Source organism: Podarcis filfolensis (genome assembly GCF_964270895.1).
Source record: "Podarcis filfolensis genome assembly, chromosome: 16".
In the NCBI taxonomy this organism is placed as follows: Eukaryota; Metazoa; Chordata; class Lepidosauria; order Squamata; family Lacertidae; genus Podarcis; species Podarcis filfolensis.
The window spans coordinates 24,330,391-24,345,686 of NC_139620.1; the positions used below are offsets into that span (position 1 = coordinate 24,330,391).

A 15,296-nucleotide genomic window follows, 5' to 3' on the forward strand; every position below is an offset into this window, starting at 1 on the left:
TCCATTTGGGAGTTGGGAATGAATACGTCATATATCAAGCCCACCAGCCGCTTCGCTTGACGGCAGGCGTTTGACCTAGCTAAGTGCTCACAGAGAAGCGCTAAGTCAATTAGAAAACCATTCAGAGGTAATTGAGCCAGCTCGGGGGAAGATATTTCTCCCCCTAATCAGATTGCCCACCTCTTCTGTTGCCAGAGCAAATCCCAACACATTATAGGCTCCCCTCAACCCCATTAAGGAGAGAACAGCAGCCGACAATAATTCTCCGGTTCCCTCCGCTCCCCCCACAGGCAAATATTAAAAATTCAGTATCTTGGGGGGGGGGGGAGAGTGTGATGTTATTCCAGAGGCAGCAAGTGGGCATTGCAAGACCCCTGGAAAAGCAGCAGTAGGCAGGCTCTCCGGGAACAAATTTCAGAAGAGGGGGAGAGTCCTTTTGGGCTTGGGGTCCTGCTTGCGAGTTTCATTTTTAAAACTATTTTTATCGAAAGTATTCAACATATGAGACAATAAAAACCAAGCAACTATAAAAAAGGAATATAAACCCCCTCATCTCAACTGCATCATATCCTTTATCCATAGTCATACCTGTGATCTCAAATGCCTTGGCTCTCGAACAAATCGGCTCCTGAATGATCGAAACCCAGAAGTGAGTGTTCCAGTTTTTGAATGATTTTCAGAAGCTGAACATCTGGCACGGCTTCCGATTGGCTGCAGGACACTCCTTGGTTTTCGAACGATTCCGGGAGTTGAACCGACTCCTGGAATGCATTCTGTTCGAGAACCAAGATACAACTGACTACAGAAAAGTAGACCTTCTCAGATCTCACCTGGGAGATTCTTTCTATCCTGTTGCTCAAACACAGAGCCCACCTGTCTGAGCTTTCTTTGCATGTCCTCATCAATCCAAAACAGAGGACTGTTAAAATTAAAGATAAAAAAGAAACAATGCAGAAAAAGAGAGAAATAAAAGATACAGAAGAGAGAGAGGGAGAGAAAGGAAAGAGAGAGGGAGAGAGAAAGATACTTCCACCTCTCTATCTTCCAATTATATATATTACAATTACTCAAATTATTTAGTCCATACACTCCAGGGTAGTTCCTTGTTGCGCATAATACCCAGTTTTTCTCCTAAATGGCATTTTCTCAAATTTTTCATCCTAGGCCTCCAGAAAATCACTTTTGTCACTCAGCCAGCCCAATATAACTTTTCTTGCCATAATGGGCACCTGGTTGGCCATTGTGAGAATGGGATGCTGGACCAGATGGAGCACCGGCCTGATCCAGCAGAGCTCTCCTTATGTCCTGAAGGCGATGGAAACATACTTGCCGGACTTTTCCCCCTGAGGAAGAAGTCCCTTGGCATCCTCTCCGCAGGTACCCAAAAGGAGACTGCGGGCGAAGATTTTTCCCTCCACACCGAGTAAACTTTAACCATCGCAGCATTTTTGGCATCCTTCCATCTCCTTCCCAAGGACAGGGGGAAAGAGAAAAAGAGAGAGTCAGGCAGATAAAAAAGACTGGCACTAATTGAATCAGTCGGCTTTTGCAGTCTAATTAGTTTCCAGAATTCTTTGGAGAATTCTCAGGTTGCTCAGACTTTTTGAAGGGAATGTTTACTGATTCAGCTGTTTTTTTAATATACAGTATATAAAAAAGGTCAGAGGTGGGACCCCTCCAGAGCCACTCCCAGGTGTGCTCCTGGGTTTCCTGGAATCGTCACACCCACTGATGCATATCACAGGTATGGGGAAAGGAGGCTTCACTGAGAGATCAAAGCCACAGGGCATGGCAGCAGTGGGGAACTGAGTATTATTATTTTATCTGATGAAATTAAATGAAGCTTTGGCCCTCCAGATGCTGAACTACATTTCCCATCAGCTCTGGCCAGCATGGTTGAAGGCCAGGGATGACGGCCTTCAGCTGCATTTTTAGTTTAGAGCAGTGGTTCCCAACCATTTTTCAGGCTACGCCCTACCTAAGCATCTCTCAAATCCTGATATCCCGCCCCCACCTGTGACATATAGTTCTTATATTTCAAAAAGTTAACTCCTATCCATGTAGAGGAAGCCTAAAAGGCCATTAACTGTTAATAACTCATTCTCGAATTGCCCCCCTTAAAAATCAAATTGCCCCCCCGTGGGGCATGTGCCCCAAATTGGGAACCATGGGTTTAAAGAAAAGGCAAGAGGTGACATGGTAGCAGTTTATAAAATGATGTACGGCAGGGAACAACTCTTCTTCCTCTCTCATGATGCTAGAGCTTGAGGACATCCATGTTTTTCCAGGACAGATACAAGTACTTCTTCATTCACGGAACTATGGAACTCACTTCCTCAGGAGGCAGTGATGGCAACGAACCTAAATGGCTTTCATAAATGATCAGACAAATTCATGGGGAAGAGGGCCATGGACTGCTTCTAGTCATGACGGTTATGCTCTACCTGTGGTTGGAGGCAGAGGTGCACTTGCAGACAGTGCTGGAAACTGCAGGAGGGGAGAATTGCTCTTTTGCTCAAATCCTGCTTGTGGGTTTCCTACAAGCATCTGGTTGGCCACTGTGAGAACAGGATGCTGGACTAGATGAGCCACTGGCCTGATCCTGCAGGCAGGCTCTCACGTGCAAACAAGAGGTGTGTGGGTGGCTGCATACTTGATTAGAACTACAGGGCTAGGAGATGCTTAAACGTTTTGCCCGCACTACTTCCCCAGGTCAGAATTGCCCCCCAGGATGTGGACTAGATGGGCCTTTGGGAAGATCCAGTAGCCAGGCTCTTCTTCGGTGCTTCAATGTCCACTGGACGACCAGGTCTGCCTAGAATCCTGTGTTATCTCCCTATTAAAGGACTCCTTTAACAGCCTTGATCAACGGCTGACAAGCAGCAGCTCCATGATGCTCTTTTGTCTGCTTGCAACTAAAGGCCAAAGCTTCGCTTATGCTCACTGCAGAACAACGACAGGGACAGCCGCTGCCTTCCTAACCACAGCAGGAGAGTAGTGAGAGCAGGATTGAGAGTGAGTGTCTGTAGGACTAGGCATCTAGCATATTAGCAATTAACAACGTGGAAAAAGGGTTTATTTACAGCATTAAAAACACACACACACAAACACAGAATAAAATTGGGGCAAAAAAAAGAGAGTTCCGTGATTCAATGCCTTTTTCAGTATCTTGCACTCCCAAATCCCAGCAAAAGGAGATCAAAGAAGCAGCAAGTTAGCTAGCCTACTTGTGGAGGCCTCTTCACTTGCTCCTGGTCTTGGTTTCAGAAGATGGTACCCTCCTCCCCATTCGCTCGCCAGAAGGCGTTGCCTGCTTCCCCGCAGCATGCAACAAACGTCAAGCCTCTGAATATTTTTGTCCCAGGGCGAAGCTGAACCTGCAGCCTGGCCCGGAGAATAGTCTAGGTCCCAGGACCCCATGGCAGGTGTGTGGGGGCTCTGAAGCTGGGGTGCAGGTGTGCGCCAGCCTGTCCACAGCGGTAGCATCCTCATCTTACAAGAGAAGCTGAGGGTTCATCTGAAGCAGCCATTTAATATTCTCCAGCAGGTAGCCCATGTTGTAGTGCCGGGCAATGCTTTGAAAGACCTTCAGCTGTTCCAAGAAGGCCTGTGAAAGTAAGAGAAGAAGAGGCAATGTAGGGAAGTTTCTATAGGATGGATCTGCTTGAGGCAAGGTAAAAGGTAAAGGACCCCTGGACGGTTAAGTCCAGTTAAAGGCAACTATGGGGTTGCGGTGCTCATCTCGCTTTCAGGCCGAGGGAGCTGGCGTTTGTCCATAGACAGCTTTCCAGGTCATGTCGCTAGCATGACTAAACCGCTTCTGGCACAATGGGACACCGTGATGGAAACCAGAGCACATGGAAATGCCGTTTACCTTCCCACCACAGTGGTACCTTTTTATCTACTTGCACTGCTCTGCTTTTGAACTGCTAGGTTGGCTGGAGCTGGGACAGAGCAACGGGAGCTCACCCTGTTGCAGGGATTTGAACCGCCGACCTTTTGATCGGCAAGCCCAAGAGGCTCAGTGGTTTAAACCACAGTGTCATGGTACAGGAAGGGACATAGGTTAGTGGGTGGGCACCTGCCTTGAATACAAAAGGTCGCTGGTTCAGTCTCCAGCATCTCCATGCAGGACTGGGAATATCCCCTCTTTCTGAAACCCTGCAGGGCTGCTACCAGTCAGTGCAGACAATCTTGAGATAGATGGACCAATAAATTGACGCTGTACATGACAGCTTCCTATGTTTCTGGGAGGAGAACAGCCACATCCAAGGGAAGGGGACTGTGATGGTTTGAGGAACAGGGTGGAGAAGGGGAGGTTGGCAGGGTCAACCAACACGTACCTTGGTGGGCAGCAGGAGGTCGAAATCTCCAGCGCAGCTGCAGTACACAGGCATGTGGGCGTCTTTGATGCCTTTGCACTTGAGGCACACCTGAAACACAAGCGGTGCTTGGGATAAGGCCCTCTCTGCCTGCCTGGTTCACATGCTGCCCCTGCTGCACCTTGCAGTGCTTGAGCCCTCCCTGCTGGGGAGCAGCCTCAACCTCTCCTCCAGCGCAGAACCACAAAGCCAAAATGGACCAGGAGGCCCCTGCCTGCACACAGAGTGGCAGAAAGAGAAACAGCACCCCTCACCCCGGCTTGGTGGGTGCAGATCATGGAATCACAGAGTTGGAAGGGACCCACAGTTTAACTCCCTGCAATGCGTAGGATGTCGCAAAGGGCAGGATGAGATAAGAGGCGCACAGGAAGCGCTTGCAAAACTGCAGGTGTGAAACTGCCTGACTGAACGCTTCCCCGTATACTAGGGAGGTGTGTATATGTGCCTTGCCTGTCTAGGTCAGCCTCTCCCATCTTCGTGTCCTCTAGATCACAGAATCGCAAGATTGAAGGTACCCCCCCAAGGGTCATCTACCCTCTGCAATGCAGGAATCATGGCTAAAGAATTCCTGACAGATGTCCACCAATGGAATTTGTAGTCCAAAGCATTTGGAGAGCACCAGGTTGGGGAAGACTGGCGTGCATATGTGCACGCGCGTACAGACACTTTTCTTTAAGATATGCTAGTTCTCAATATGGAAATTGCACAGAGAAAACTTCTCCAGCACCCACCAAGCTTCAGCAGACCAGTCTCATTAAATGCCTGGCCCCTGGTCTAGCTCGTGTTTCAGTGCTATCTGGGGTCAGGAATCAAGGGGGCATGGGGAGGTCGCAGGCGCTCCCACTGTGGTTGAGGAGCCGAGTGGGACTCCACACGCAAGCTGGGAATTGCCTCTCGTCTCTCCTTACCAGATCTTGAAGGGTGAAGGCCATCAGCTTCTTCTGCAGGGCTTCCACCAGGGCCATCTCGATGGCATCTGAGTCGTACTGGGCCTGGCAGTTGGAGCAAGCCCAGGTAGGAAGCACAGAGCCATCCTGGGAGGGAAGGGGGAGAGAGAGAGAGAGAGAGATGACTGTGAGAGGGCTCCAAGTTGGACAGGTTGAGCAGGAAGTTGCATGCAAGAAGTGTTCCATTGGAACAGTCAAATACAACATTCCTTGTTTCCCTAGAGTGGGCACAGGCAAGGGGATGTTACTCCAGCCAGTATAACTTCCTGTTCCACTGGTCAGGAGTGTCCTCCCCCTGCATGTGACCTGGGAGATGGGCATGGCTCTGGCCGACTCTACAAAAGAGCCAAGTCACACAGCCATTTTCTCAGTCTTGCAGTTCATCTTGATACTGCTGTTGTCTTGTTCTATCTTTTGCTGCCATGCTGCTCTCCTGCAGCCATTTTGTTCTCTTAATGTAATTTTGCTGTCTGCTGGCTCTCAGCCAGCAGCACATGAGTTCAGTGTCCATATGAGATGAGCTCACAGATTATTATGTAACTACTAAGTAAACCCTGCCTTTTAGGGATCAAATCGTGAACTGAAATGTGAGTAAACTTCTTGTTATTTTTAAGGAAAGACTCTTGTGTCTTTATTCTTTTAAGAGGGATCAAAAGGGGACACCAGGAATAATCCATCTGGGCAAGACAGATTGGATTACATAACTAAAGAGATTCAAACGAATCTGCAAACTAGCTTCCTGCGATATTGAGGGGAATCTGCTTTGCTACATCATTCACTAGTGTGAGTGAAGGAAGGATAATACTTATTCAATATACCCCTTTCCTACTATCCTTAACATTCCCACAAGAAGGTTCTGGGTTCAACCAGCCACCCCAAAATCCAGGTAACAGCTGGGACGCAAGGCTTTTGCTGCCTTCAGATGTCTTCTAAAAGTCAGATAGTTTTTTATTTCCTTGACATCTGATGGGAGGGCGTTCCACAGGGCGGGTGTCACCACCAAGAAGGCCCTCGGAGCTGGACCTCAGGCTGAACAATGGAGGTGGAGACGCTCCTTCAGGTATACTGGGCCAAGGCTGTTTAGGGTTTTAAAGGTCAACACCAACACTTCAAATTGTGCTTGGAAACGTACTGGGAGCCAATGTAGGTCTTTCAGGACCAGTGTTATATGGTCTCAGCAGCCACTCCCAGTCACCAGTCTAGCTGCTGCATTCTGGATTAGTTGTAGTTTCCGGGTCACCTTCAAAGGTAGCCCCACGTAGAGCGCATTGCAGTAATCCAAGCGGGAGATAACTAGAGCATGCACCACTCTGGCGAGGTCGTCTGTGAGCAGGTAGGGTCTTAGCCTGCGTACCAGATGGAGCTGGTAGACAGCTGCCCTGGACACAAAATTGACCTGTGCTTCCATGGACAGATGTGAGTCCAAAATGACTCCCAGGCTGCGCACCTGGTCCTTCAGGGGCACAGTTACGCCATTCAGGACCATGGAGTCCTCCACACCCGCCTGCCCCCTGTCCCCCCAAAACAGTACTTCTGTCTTGTCAGGATTCAACCCCAGAGAGCCACTGCCACCCAGAGTAGACAGTATGAGGCTGCAAGGATAAACAGCCTGAACAAAAGCAGAGAGGGGAGGCTGCATATTCTTCCATCGCCTGTTCTCTAAACTAAAAAGCACTGCTTTGGAGTCAATCGGCGATCACGACTTAGCTGGTACCTGAGAGAGGGCCGGGTCCTTGCAGAGGTCCAGGTCTCGGCAGAAGTTGCAGTTCCTGCAGATCATCTCTGGGATGACGTAAGAGCGACAGGGGTCCCGGAACTGGGCCTCTTCTGAGAACTCCCCCACTTCAATCAGGCGGAGCAGGTCCCGTTTCAGCTTGCTCACCTGGTTGGCGATGTTCGTGTCCAGAGACAATACCTTTGGGGGTGGGAGGGCAGAAAAGAAACAGGAGATGAGCCAACCGGGCTCTTACAGAGTGAGTTGGGAGGGGGCAGGAGAGATAACAAGGCCCCATTGTGAGATCACAGTACATCCGCTGCTGACATGGTCACAGCTGCCTCTCCCCTCTGCGTACAGAGATGCTCACCTTGCAGACGTACTTCACAAACTCCAGTGCTGGATTGTTGAGCATCAGGTGGGAGCCGGGCAGAGCGGGGAACATTTCAGAGGGCTCTGTGGTCCGTCGGGAACCAGTCACCTTCTTCTGCACCTTCTGGGTGATGGTGAAGAAGCTCTGGGTGAGCTCGTTGGTGACATACTCCTGGGAGAAGGTGATCATGCCTGAGGGGGCGGGATAGAGGAAGAAGATGTATCTGAAAATGCAATGCGGCTCAGCCAGCAAAGTCCATGTATAAGACGCCCCCATGTACAGTGGTACCTCGGGTTAAGAACTTAATTCGTTCCGGAGGTCCGTTCTTAACCTGAAACTGTTCTTAACCTGAAGCACCACTTTAGCTAATGGGGCCTCCTGCTGCTGCTGCGCTGCTGCGTGATTTCTGTTCTCATCCTAAAGCAAAGTTCTTAACCCGAGGTACTATTTCTGGGTTAGTGGAGTCTGTAACCTGAAGCGTATGTAACCTGAAGCATATGTAACCCAAAGTACCACTGTTTAAGACGACCCTTATTTTTTTTAACCCAAAATTAAGTTTAGCTTTTATTGGGGGTGGGGGTCACTTCCGCGAATCACTTACCTGCCTGCCTGCCACTGCTGATCGCACACCTTGCCACAGCCGCCAATTGCCTACCTGCTTGCCGCCACCAACAGCCCATCCACCCTTCGCCTGCCCAGTTGCTGCAGTCAATTGCCAGCAGGCCTTGCTGCAGTCACCAATCACCCGCCCAATCACCGCTGCCAATCTCCTGCTTGCTGCTGCCATTAATCCTTTTTTTTGTAAATATTTTTTATTAATTTGCAATTAAAGACATTCCAGTTAATAATAAATCAAATTGAATCTTGCCATATTAAAACAAACAACAAAACCAATTATACAGTCCAAATTAAACAATTTCGGGGGGTGGGGTGGGGACTGCTGCCATTAATCACACTGCCATTAATCTGCATTTACTATCCGTGTATAAGACAACACCCAATTTTTGCCTATTATTATTATTATTTTTTTAGCAAAAAGCATTGTCTTATACACGGAAAAATACGGTAAATAACAAGATCCCTATTTCACAGGTGGGGAAGCCAAGACCTGGCTATAGGGATCTGCCTACCCCTTCAGGAAATTGTCCCTTTGTTTTAAATTGTGTATGTGGGTTTTTTAAAAAAATGTCAGTTACCTGCATGAACAAAACAGCAAGAAGCGCCTTGCCTAGCAGTCATAAGGTCCAGCGCCGAGGGCCTTCTGGCGGTTCCCTCATTGCGAGAAGCAAAGCTACAGGGAACCAGGCAGAGGGCCTTCTCGGTAGTGGCGCCCGCCCTGTGGAATGCCCTTCCAGCAGATGTCAAAGCGATAAACAACTACCTGACATTCAGAAGACATCTTAAGGCAGCCCTTAAGGGTTTGGTCGGTCAGCAGAGGGAAATGGGAATTGGCCTAAGATTACCTCCATCTCGATTAATTCACGGTGGAGGCCAGATTTGAGCCAGAGACTCCCCAGGACTGGGCTATCTCACCCAAGGGTGCAAGTCCAGGGAGGGACGTGGCTGGGTACTCACCAGGCATGACACCTGCCTCTCCCACAGGCTCCTGGGAGACCTGGCTGCTTGCTCGCCTCTTGATGGGGGTGCTCCCAGGAGCGCTCCGACGCATCTCTTCCTTCATGCTGTGGTAGACAGCAACGATGTATGCTGCGGATATGGCAATGGAGTCATGAGAGGACAAGCAGAGAAGTGTTTGCCTCAATCTCTGCTTGCAGGGACCTCTCTGGCTCCTCCCAGCCCCATCTGCTCCACCTCTGTTTGTGGAAAAAATGGCGGGCACCTGAAGGGTCAAGCATAACCCCCGCCCTGCAAGCAACTGCTTTCCCCTAAGCAGGGCCTTGGGAGCCACGGCAGGAGCCTCCAGTTGTTTTTGGACTACAATCCCCATCATCCCTGACCGCTGGTCCTGCAAGCTAAGGATGCTGGGAGTTGTAGTCCAAAAAACAACAACAAACCACAGCTGGAGACCCAAGTTTGGGAAACCCTGTCATAGTGGTTAGAGTGTCGGAAGAGGACCTGGAAAAACACAACCCAGGTCACTGGGTGATCCAGTTACTGCCTCTCAGGATCACCATGACCTCACAGGGTTGTTGTGGGGGATAAACGAGGGGGAGAACCATGTATGTTACCTTGAGTTCCTTGGATGGAAAGGTGGGAAATGATGCAATAAACAAGCAAGCATGCAAGTCATAGGGGAAACAGGCAGTAAATGGGATCTGAGCAGACTCTGTGTTGCAGAGCTTGAGGGAGGAGAGGGGCTCTCAGCGCTAGAAGCGAAACCCTTTGTCCTCCCCCCCCCTCAGGTAGGATTCAGCTTCAATCACTGGGGCAAACCTAGGAGCTCCTCCTCACCAGACACGATCATGAGGAAGTAATTCTGGCAGGAGGCTGCTTGGGGCAGGTACTGCATGATGTTCCAATTGTTCTCCAGCAGTTCTTCCATGCCATTGTCTTCTTCAGCCCCTTCTTCCTTCTCTTCTTCTTCTTCCTCCTCCTCCTCTTCACTGCCTTCGACGGAAACTGCCTGTTTATCACTGATCCCCTGCAAGGAGGGGATGGAAGACAAGATGCCAACAATCTGGCAAATGCCCCCTTCCCACGGTTTCTGGACCGAGGCAGGGAACCCTTTCTCAGGCCAAGGGCCGCATTTGTTATGGGAAACCTGTTGGGGACCACATGGTAGTGGTGGGTGGGGCCAGAGGCAAAAGTGGGCGGAGCAATACATTTTTATAAAAAAAGTATCTTTGTATAGTAGGCTAGTCGCTACAAACACAACTCCCTATCCTCCATCCAGAGAAGGAAGGGCAATGTTAGAGTTCAAGGACATATTCCAACCAGGGAAAAAAATTGGAGACGGGTGTGTGGCTGGGGAAGAGCGCCAAGGGCCAAACAGAGAGGCTTGGAAGGCCATATTGGGGCCTTGGGCCAGGGGTTCCCCACCCCGGACCTAGGGAGAGAGAGAAGAAAACTTCTCCTTGCAGGCAGGCAGAGAAGCCTGCACCCCCCACCTGAAGCCAGGAGATCCCAGGGGATCAAATACAGTGGGAACTCGGTTTTCGAGTGTCTCGGAAGCCGAATGTTTTGGTTTCCGAACGCCAAAAACCCAGAAGTAATTGTTTCCATTTTTGAATGTGCCTTGGAAGTTGAACGGTTTTCACCACTGAAATTGAAATTCTCCCTTTGTGCTTCGGTTGTCGAACGTTTCGGAAGTCATACGGTCTTCAGGAACGGATTACGTCTGACAACCGAGGTACCACTGTACTCCCCAAATGCGCCTTCTTTGCTGTTTTTCTTACCTCCCCGTAGTGGATCTGGGACGGCACTTTGCCTTTGATCCCGCCGTAATTAGCTGGGTCCATCCACAGCAAGAACTCCCAGCAGCGCGAGAAAGAAATGGTCAAAGAGTGGAAGATTTCTCTCGAATGGATGCTGGAAGAGGAAGGAGGGTGAGCCATGCAGAATCTCTCAGGGAGGCAGAGAGAGAGAGCTCCCTCCGCAGCCCCAGATGGAGCCGTCAGGAGAACAGCCACAATGTGATTATGAGAAAAACTCAGCCGCCAACTCCCTTGACCAGAAGCAAGTCCATTGTGTAGCACCCATGGCCCTGAAGGGACATAAGGCTACAAGGCGCATGGGCTGGCAAGTCCGGGGTGCCTTTATCATCCTCCCCATATTAAAAGAGAACTGGCATGGTACAGTGGTTAGAGAGTTGGACTAGGAGCTGGGAGACCCAGGTTTAAATCCCCATGAAGCTCCCTCAGCCTAACCTACCTCAAAGGGTTGTTGTGAGGGCAAAAGGAGGAGAAACAGAACTGCTACCATTTTTTATGTGCTGTTAGCTGCCCAGAGTGGCTGGGGAAAGCCAGCCAGATGGGCAGCGTATAAAGAATGAAATGATGATGATGATGATGTATACCTCCTTGAGCTTCTTTGAGGAGAGGCGGGGTAAAATTACAACGAAATAGAAATAAAATGAAAAAGGTCAGTCTCCTTTCATGGTGGCTAACAAGTGGAAACCAATAAAGAACATAAGAAGGAACTTAATGGAGCGAAGGAGACTAAGGGGAGATTTAGATTAGGCACAAAGCCAAAAGGCACGTCTGAACACAGGGTCCTTCACCAGGCATTTGAACGTTAAAAGGGGGGGGGGGCAGGTGGACACTTGAAGGGGTTCTAGAAGCACCTGTTGGTGATGTACTCTACGTAGGCCAGGGCATCTTCGATGCGCCGCTTCTTGGTGCATAGGATGATGCGGTTGAAATTGGCGTAAACCACTGAGGAGCCGAGGCGCTTGAACTCTGCCACCAACCTGGGAGAAAAGAGAGAGAGGAAGGTGAAAAGGAAAAAGGGGTAGCTGATGTTGCAGTTGTGGATGGATCTATGCTATGTACAAGTGGCGACCAGGGACAAAAATGTGACGTGCGTGTCTCTGACCCCCCAAAAGGAATGTGGATCTGATGCAGGGTTCCAGCCCTCCATAGGAAAGTGGGCTCCTGTGGGCTTGCTCAGTGGAAAATTTAAGAGGCTAAAAGTCACCAGCCCCAAATCTGGTGGGCTTTTTTTTGGGGGGGGGGGCGCTATATACTAGGGGTCCTGAGTCTGGAGAAAGGAAAAGATATCCCTCCCTCCTGAAACCGTCTGATACAGGGAAGGGAGTTTTTAACCTCATTATGCAGCACCTCCCACAAATCTAATCCTCCTATTTAGGACTTGAGCAGCCAATTCTCTCCCCACTACTCTGCTCTCTCTATAATTTTTGTTGTTGTTGGCGGGGGGGAAGGTTGTAAAAAAAAAAAAATCCATCAGGTTGAGGTCCACCCAAACATGCTGATATTAACCTGCATGTTTAACTTAAAAAGATGTACTGATGGTTATTATATATTTCATGAGAGTTGATGGTGGTTTTCATTTATTATTATTTCTTTTTCCATTCTTAAAAAATGTATTTATGGTCCTTCTATTTTCCCTCCCCTCCCCTTTGTTAAATTTGCGCATAATTGTATGATACATAAAATATGTTTTTAAAGAAAAAAAATTGCACATCAGAAATTTTGTAATGATAAAAAGGGATTGCTGAGCACGGCAGAGAGGCACCACCTAGTGGGCTAGTCCAGGATTACAGAAGCGAATAAGTTTTTGGATGTTTTTCACACCACCAGAAATCAACCAGCATTGCTTGGGAATTCATAGAAACATTTTTTGGGGGAACATTTCAGTCTGCCATCTTGATTCAGAATGGCACCTGAAGCAATACATCCATACATCAAAACTCTCTCTTCAATCCCAGGAAGAGATTGCACCAAATTGGGTGGTGAATATCTTCAGAGGTGTCTAAATCACTGCAGTTCAGAATGGTTTGGGTCCACCACCTTGATTCAAAATGGCACCTGATGAGTGTCCAACCACAGCCAAAAAACAATCTCCTCCAAATTTGTGTCAAATTTGGCAATGGTATCTCAAGAGGAGGGACAGGGGTGGTGCTGTGGGTTAAACCACAGAGCCTAGGACTTGCCGATCAGAAGGTCGGCGGTTCGAATCCCCATGACGGGGTGAGCTCCCGTTGCTCAGTCCCTGCTCCTGCCAACCTAGCAGTTTGAAAGCATGCCAGTGCAAGTAGATAAATAGATACCGCTCTGGTGGGAAGGTAAACGGCGTTTCCATGCGCTGCTCTGGTTCGCCAGAAGTGGCTTAGTCATGCTGGCCACATGACCCGGAAGCTGTACGCCGGCTCCCTTGGCCAATAAAGCGAGATGAGTGCCGCAACCCCAGAGTCGGTCACGACTGGACCTAATGGTCAGGGGTCCCTTTACCTTTTTATCTCAAGAGGCATCTGAATGCAAAGAGGAGAGAGGAACAAACCACTCCCCAAAATGTACAATAGGCAAGTTGGCTGTCTATTTTTTATAAACACACACACACACACACAAGAGAAAGAGAGAGAGAGATGGACTCACTGGAGGAAGAGCTTCTTCATCATGCTGTGCAACATGCGGTGCAAGGCAGGATCGTAGAGCAGCGAAGTCGGGGAGCGCAGCCAGCGGTAGAAATGAATCACCTGGTTGTCGGCGTAGACGTTGTGGTACTGCGTGATCTCCTTCACCCAGCCGACCACCACGCTCTTCAAGACCCTGCGAGCGAGCAGAAAGGTGGAAGCTGGCCACTAGATCTACAGAGCTGCAACTAGAAATCCCACAAACGCAAGCAATTTCTCTTCTGACGCCACTGCTGCTTTTCACCGCACTGTCTGCCCGTTCTTCTATTTTCCCCCATGAGAAGTATCCAAAACCAAAAAGGTGGTTGATTATTTCCTCCTCCCTCCCAAAACCTTTTTCCTTTTGTGCTGCATCTTATCAAATTGGAAGTCTGAGGGTCCCTTAAAAAAACGAAACCTTTCCTTTTAAGATACAGTTGTACCTTGATTCTCGAACTTAATCTGTTCCAGGGGTCCATTCGACTCCCGAAACAAAAAACCAAGGTGCGGCTTCCAATTGGCTGCAGGAGCTTCCTGCAGTCAAGCGGAAGCTGTGCTGGATGTTCGGCTTCCGAAAAACGTTCGCAAACAGAAACACTTACTCCCAGGTTTGCGGCGTATAGGAGCCAAAATGTACGAGTACCAAGTCGTTTGAGAACCAAGGCACAACTGTATTTGTAAGCAGTTCTGGGAGGCTTTTATGGCTGAAGAACAGGATTTTCCATTTTTTTTAAAAAATCTATAATCTCCCAATCCTATGGCAATCTGGAGGACCAGTGGGGTGGGATCCCTCACATATTCCACCACCGGCTTGTGGTGGAGAGGGCAGGATTCCCTGCAAAGCCAAGCCACGGGCCAGACCTGAATGTGTTGGAGCAGAGGGCTGTTTCGTCGTAGCTGGCCAGGGTGCTGGCTGCCTGGTTCCCCGTGACCATGTCCTCCAGCGACGCTGGCTGGATCACGTCAAAGCTGATGCACATACTGGAGGCCCCCTCCATGTCGTTGACGTGATGCGACTGCAGGACGGTGTTCACCGCCAGGCTTTGGATATCGAGCTCCACACAGACTGCAGTGAAAAGAGTGAAACTGGGTCCTGGGTTCAAAGGCAGGAAAGGCCAGCGCTGCATCGCAAACCCTGGCCAAAAGGAACATCTCTTTTACCATCCCAAGGGGAAAAAAAGGCTTGCTATGAATGAAGACCTCTGACTACTAGAAACTAGAAAAGAAGCTAATAATAATAATAATAATTTATTATTTACGGTATACCCTGCCCATCTGGCTGGGTTTCCCCAGCCACTCTGGGCGACTTCCAATAGGAGATTAAAAATACATTAAAACATCACTCATTAAAAAACTTCCCTAAACAGGGCTGCCTTCAGATGTCTTCTAAATGTCATATACAGTGGTACCTCAGGTTAAGTACTTGATTCGTTCTTAACCTGAAGCACCACTTTAGCTAATGGGGCCTCCTGCTGCCGCTGCACCGCCAGAGCACAATTTCTGTTCTCATCCTGAAGCATAGTTCTTAACCGGAGGTACTATTTCTGGGTTAGCGGAGTCCGTAACCTGAAGCGTATGTAACCTGAGGTACCACTGTAGTTGTTTATTCTTTTGACATCTGATGGGAGGGCGTTCCACAGGTCGGGTGCCACTACCGAGAAGGCCCTCTGCCTGGTCCCCTGTAACCTCACTTCTTGCAGTGAGGGAACCGCCAGAAGGCCCTCGGCGCTGGACCTCAGTGTCCGGGTTGGATGATGGGGGTGGAGACGCTCCTTCAGGTATACAGGATGGCATATTGTCATTTGGGAGATGGCGCTTACTGAGAAACTTCAAGCGACCAGAGTCCAAG

The 15,296-nt window shown here is 49.2% G+C and overlaps 1 protein-coding gene across 1 annotated transcript in view; it reads right to left on the minus strand.

Moving 5' to 3' along the window:
• Nucleotides 1-3,054: 3,054 nt before the first annotated feature.
• The window catches only part of POLE (DNA polymerase epsilon, catalytic subunit), a 59,563-nt gene continuing 47,321 nt past the window's right edge, over nt 3,055-15,296 (minus strand). The window contains exons 39-49 of the mRNA XM_083589609.1: nt 14,309-14,513; nt 13,431-13,604; nt 11,660-11,785; nt 10,773-10,905; nt 9,829-10,018; nt 8,992-9,123; nt 7,414-7,607; nt 7,044-7,244; nt 5,291-5,416; nt 4,344-4,433; nt 3,055-3,607 (exon numbers count right to left, since the gene is read on the minus strand). Coding sequence (XP_083445735.1) covers nt 3,494-3,607; nt 4,344-4,433; nt 5,291-5,416; nt 7,044-7,244; nt 7,414-7,607; nt 8,992-9,123; nt 9,829-10,018; nt 10,773-10,905; nt 11,660-11,785; nt 13,431-13,604; nt 14,309-14,513 — 1,685 coding nt within the window. The 3' untranslated portion in view covers nt 3,055-3,493. The remainder of the gene's footprint in view (nt 3,608-4,343; nt 4,434-5,290; nt 5,417-7,043; nt 7,245-7,413; nt 7,608-8,991; nt 9,124-9,828; nt 10,019-10,772; nt 10,906-11,659; nt 11,786-13,430; nt 13,605-14,308; nt 14,514-15,296) is intronic.